The sequence below is a fragment of the Oculina patagonica genome, chromosome 14, assembly GCF_052425735.1.
Source record: "Oculina patagonica isolate OP01 chromosome 14, crgOcupat, whole genome shotgun sequence".
Taxonomy (NCBI): Eukaryota; Metazoa; Cnidaria; class Anthozoa; order Scleractinia; family Oculinidae; genus Oculina; species Oculina patagonica.
In genome coordinates, this window is record NC_135771.1 from 24,431,422 (window position 1) to 24,437,445 (window position 6,024).

Consider the following 6,024-nt stretch of genomic DNA (forward strand, 5'->3'; position numbering starts at 1 on the left):
GGGGGCCTCGCTCTTGAAAATATTTTTTTCTGCCCTTTGAGTTTCGGCCTAAAAATAAGGAAGGGGCCCGGGCCCCTTCCCCAGATCCCCCACTACCCAAATAGTCTCAAAAACTAAATGGAACAAAAGTGATGAAAAACTCTTTCATGGCAGAGAAATTAGGACATTGAATAACTTTTTTTCCTGGTTTTTATAAAGGCATTTGTTAGAATTGGCTTAGCTTGTGCCAGGCATTTGGTTATTGGAAAGCAGCAGAAAAAAAAAAAAGAAAAAAAAAAAAAGAAAAAAAAAAGGGGGGGAAAAATGGATAGGGTCACCCACTTGCCATTCATGCTTATTCCCAACTAACAAAATGCCTGAAACAGGCTAGAGTTGTTTATGTGCAACCCCTGGTTGGGGTCATGCATTGTGTTCTTGGACAAGACACTTAACTCCGATCCCACAGGATCTCTCTCCTCTGGAGTACAAATATCATTAGGGGAACCGATGGGGGAAGGGAAAGGGGGGAGGGGTCACATAGGGCTAGAAAGGGTCACCTTGGTCTTGAAACCCTTGCATGACTTGCATAGTAACAAACAACCTTACAATATCAGTTGAAAAATGTGATAAGTGTAATATGTATGTCATAAGTTGGGAGAGTTTATATAGGGACAGTGGAGCCAGGGGGGTCTTTACCCCCAAATATTTCCAAAAACAAAAAGACTTAAAAAGAAGAGTCTTTTAAGCCCCCCCCCCCCAACTCCAAGTCACTAGTCAGCCCCCCTCCAATTGGAAAAAAGTGGTCCGCCGTCCCTGTTATTTTGACCAATGTCAACGTACCCAAGTTCAGACTTGGCCAATCAGAACTAGCCTTGTCTATGTGTCTACTGCTCTAATTTCCTGTGATATCAATTCACTAACCTGGTATTGCCAGGTTTTTGGCCAAATTTGGGTATGGTGAATACCTAATCGTATCTTTCCAGTACGCTTTGGCAGCAATTAGCAGGCCCGTTTGATCTTGTGATATGCAAGGCTTACCAAAAAGGTAAGATTTGGTTTGAAAACAGCACGATGCAAAGCCTTTAAATTAGTATTAAAAAAGTAAGGAAACACGTGTTCATCCTTTTTTATGAAAAAATATTTTTATTAGTACCCTTTTCACACCAGTGAGATGCTGGACTTAAATAAAGTTGATGCAAACTAAAATTGCAAAAAAATATGTTCCAGTCTTATTTAATATTTACAAATCGTTTTATGGCATTTTCTTTGCGCCAAATCACTCTTATCTGCGGAACACATTTTAAGTGTGCCCATAAATTTAAAACTGAAAACTTTGTCAATGACATTGCATTTCACGTATGTTGGACTTCTCATTGATAACGACAAAAATATTGCCTCAGGGGGGAATAAACTGAACTATGAACATGTCTACTAAAGACGTCACGCATAAACACACTTTAGTGAACATGATTGGAAAAAAAATGAAGTTCATTTTTCATTAAGTGACAACATCATTAATAATTTAACAATGATGATTGGAGTAGCGTAGTGTTAATAAATAATTATAAGGCAGGCCTTTTATAAGAATATTGACACCGGATTGGTCACTTAATAAACCAATATTTTTGCAAAAATTAAACAACTTGACCAATGCAGTGAGACAACAAAAACCGAACTTGAACAATATATGGAGAACATTTCGATTAAATATTCTGAAAGGACTTAAGAATGTTAATTAGATATGTTACCAAATCTGGCGCCTATTCACGCAAATTCGAATGAAAGGACGAAATTAATCAAGTCCATTCTGATTAGAACATTCGCACAAAGTTTGTGATAATTGTTTGGTGTATTTTAACCTGTGGTTTACAAAGTTTTGCAATGTATATATCACTCCCACACTAGATAAATTACAGTGATCGGTTTCTAGTCGCAACTCAGGAACGTAATCAAACGAATAATTTATGTATGTCGTGTTTGCATGTCTCGATTTCTTCTACGAGGGTCTCGCGTATGATCTGTTTATATACAAATGTTTGAGACAAAATGTGTAAAAACTGTATGCAAATATTACTCAAGTGTTAATAAAAGACAAAGAATTAAACCACGAAACTGCATCGAAAACATGCAAATCTGTTTTTAGCAATAAAAAAGTGTTTTAAAATTCTCGCAAAAAAATAAATTGAAATTGACATCTTTAAAATTAAAATCACTTAGTCATTTTCCCAAGAATACTGTTACTTCAAACGAAGTCTATAACTAAAATTAAGCAAACTACAGATTATAGAATGATGCAAAATTTGGATTTTGGTTGCGTTTTAGCACCCCTATCGTTGCTTTCAGTCTTGTGTGGTCGCGAGTCCGCCATGAGGTGATTATTGTTGCTATAGCTGCTCAAAGTTGATGCTTTCCGGATGAGGTCTAATTTCTTTTTCGTAACACGATGAAGGATTACTCTGTAGGTTCCTGTTATACTGTCTCTGGAATCTCTACAGTTGGCGTGAAGATCCGACGAAATTCCAAGTTCTTTCATAGTATTTAACGCATCGCGTTCGTCCTCCGATAACTCAGCACTTTCTGTGTCCGGGGGACGGAGGCTGTACTTGGTGTCAGGTCGTGGAAACACTTCACCTTCCAGCCAAGAAGAGTGTTTGATCTCTTCCATTGTAAACCTATCCGTGGGGACAGGTCTTAAAATGTTCCGTAAAAGAAATTTACAGCGATCGCTCAAAAACTCCGGCAAATAATACGTTCCATCGAGAATGCACTTCTTGAGCTTTCCCACCGTCTCCGCACGGAAAGGCATTACGCCAGTAACCATGAAATATAGAAGTATTCCTAAAGCCCAAATATCGACGTACACTCCGATGTAGTGTTCATCCTTAAACAATTCGGGAGCGGCATAAGGTGGTGAACCACAGAAAGTATTAAGTGTACTGTCCTTAGTTGATAATGTACTAAATCCAAAATCTCCAACCTTCACTAAATTTGGACCCGCAATGAACACATTCTCCGCTTTGAGATCGCGATGAATTATGTTGTTGTCATGCTGAAAAAGGAAAAAAAAAATCTGCATAAGTAAGATTGCAAGTAAAACCAGCTTTAATTATTTAACATTGTTAAAATTTAGTATACAATGTAGGGAACATAGAACGTAGAATTCGGGTTTATAAAATGAAAGCTTACCTCGCGACTTAGTGGTAAATACTTTTTTAGCAGGAAACGATTTCGAGTAGTCGTGTAGTCAGTTGGCGCTTTAAAACTTGTTAGATCAAGTGTTGAATGCTTTATATCATTAAAGAAAGAAATCCGACATTGCTTACTCACCATATGTTCTACAGCGGATGCCACTTGAGCGTAAATGCGGCGAGCTGTCCGCTCGTGCAATTTCCCTTCGTTTGAAATTCGAGCGAACAACTCGCCACCGGGAGCGTATTCCATTACGATGTGTAGCTTCGAGAGTGTTTCGATCACTTCATAAAGTCTGATAATATTAGGATGATGAAGTTTCTCCATAGAAGAAATTTCCCTAGATAGCAATCGTTGCGTTTTCTGATCCAACTTTGTCTTGTCTAAAATTTTGATAGCGACTTTGTCTGCAAGTGAAGATATCAATGTAAGCTTAAGTTTCCGTAAAGGCACGCGCGCCGCCATGCAATGAATTTCTCGATCACCAAGCTTTCTTACCTCTCGTTAGCGAATGTATTCCCATTTTAACCTGGCAAAAGTTCCCACTTCCTAACTCTCCTCGAATGCGATAAAATCCGATTCGTTTGCCGAGAGTTATTTCCTTGAGATAGCGTTCGTCGTGAGCTAAATCGTAGGTCAATCGTTCGAAAGGCGTTAAAGTCTTTTCCCGATGTTGTTGTTCAATGCGTTTAGTACGATCTTCTTCGCCTTCACGCTCCCGCGAGGAAGAATCGGCCATAGTGTTAGACACCGTCATGGTTCTAAAAAGTTTACCACCGCCATGGCGAGAGTGACTGATCGATGAAGAGCGGGCTGCCAGTCCATTCTGTTGTGACGGCGAACAAAGGCCACGAAGGGTCCCGGCTGTTGCTATGGAAACCACTGATCCTTTTATTGATGATTTCCTTTGTGTTCGTCTAAGTGAATTGTCTCTTAGGGATACGTCGTACTGTTTTTATTTTTCCAGCGCTTAGTGGCGAGAAAAACAGATTTTTATCTCGCTTTGGAGGAGATAAACGTAATGTGCGTCATTTCTAAAGTGGATTAAATAGTTCGGTAAGATTCGACGAACCGGAGAATTTATTTAAAAAAATACAGATTATGCTGATACGTGCTAAACAAACTTCCTGTAAATTTCATCTTCCCTTGAGGTCGACAGCTCCTGGATACACGTACACGAATTGATACCTGTTTGGTGTTTTCTTTCAAAACAACTAACTATTGCTTTTGCGTTCATTAGTGAGTTAACTATTAACACCTTATTAAATGTTTTAATTATCGAGTTTGTTAAAGTTGACGATTTTCGTGTGGGTCATTTTAATGTAACGATGAAAACAGTCTTTAAAGAAACAAGCTTTTGCTGTAATTTGAATGTTTACTGATCATTGCGTGCGGTTTGATATCTTAGCGTAAATTGACGTCTAACATACATTCGTGATCAAAAGAATCCGTAATTAAATTTTACACGCCATGCCGCGTGTTTGCAACTAACCAAGTTCGTTGCCGTTGGCAACGGTTATGCAACATTCGTTCTCGACACTTCTATTATTAAACATTTCCCCACAAATCGTCCATTTTGTAACCAAATGATCTTTAAGCTGCCAGGCGGGCTTGTAAATATTATTGAAAATTTTCCTAAGCCGAAGTTATGTACTTCTAAAATTATAGATTCTTGTTCGCCGTCCCCATAATCAACTCAAAACTGCAATTTCCGTTGTCAAAAAAACTCGATTAAGTATTGGAGTAGAGCAAATTAATATAAGCCTTAAACAGGAGGGGTAGTGGACAAAGAGTTTTTTTTTCTAAAACTATTTCAAGCTCAGCTTTAAACAAACTCTGTAAGGGAACACTTACGTGATATATACAACGCCTTAGTTAAGTTAAAAAAATATTATTTGGAGTTCTTTATTACTCGTATCCAGTATATCACACACTGGTAGCACACTGTGGATCCAGTCAGGAATCAAATACTTATGGTGCCACTTAGCACTGCGAAAGTTTTCTTGTCAACGATTGCACGTGCTTCCCCTCCCTCTCCCCCCAGGGCGTTACATATCTCCCAGAAAGTGAACGACAGGAGAGCTCATAGCAGAAAGAGAGCGGAAAGAGAGTATCCTACTTCCGCTTTACAAATGACTGGATGTCTCTCCCAGTATTTTTAAGAAAGCCAATGCCATTTTAAGAAAAACCTTACAAGGTTCTTACTGGATAAACATTTTTAGACGACGAACAAATATTTTAGTTGCACAATGTTATATAATGTTAATAGATAACTATTTGTAATTAGTTTTTTTTTTATATTTTAGATCTGTGACATTTGTACTTCCTTTTAGATTTTAATCCCATTTTTAACCTTAGTTAGTAGTATTTTAATTATTGTCCTAGTTTTTAATCTCAGTTAGCATACAACATAGGTTTTGTCTTTTTATTGTATTTTAGATTTTAATGTATTTTAATGTTTAACATTTATTTTCTCAGAGGACCCTCCTTAAAACCACCCCCTAGGTGATTGGAGGCCTCCTCTTAAAATATTATTTATTATTATTATTATTATTATTATTGTTATTGTTGTTATTATTATTATTATTTTAATTTTTATTATTATTATTATTATTATTATTATTATTATTATTATTATTATTATTATTATTATTTTAATTTTTATTATTATTATTATTATTATTATTATTATTATTATTATTATTATTATTATTATTATTATTATTATTATTATAGCCTTTTCTGTCTTAACCTACGATCAGGCGTTTATTTTCTCGCGGCGGGAGGTTGAAGAACGCCTGAACGCAGGCTATTGCTGCCTGTCTCGCTACCTATGGACAACGCAAAGAAAACAAC

General features: G+C 37.0%; 1 protein-coding gene across 1 annotated transcript; it reads right to left on the reverse strand.

Annotated features, from left to right (window-relative positions):
* Positions 1-1,099: 1,099 nt before the first annotated feature.
* On the reverse strand, positions 1,100-4,046 carry LOC144637762 (serine/threonine-protein kinase NIM1-like). The gene is made up of 3 exons (XM_078496839.1): positions 3,667-4,046; positions 3,307-3,575; positions 1,100-3,028 (listed from the first exon to the last, which is right to left on the reverse strand). The coding sequence occupies exons 1-3, from the start codon at positions 3,923-3,925 to the stop codon at positions 2,261-2,263; spliced, it is 1,296 nt and encodes a 431-aa protein (XP_078352965.1). The 5' UTR covers positions 3,926-4,046; the 3' UTR covers positions 1,100-2,260.
* Positions 4,047-6,024: the final 1,978 nt, after the last annotated feature.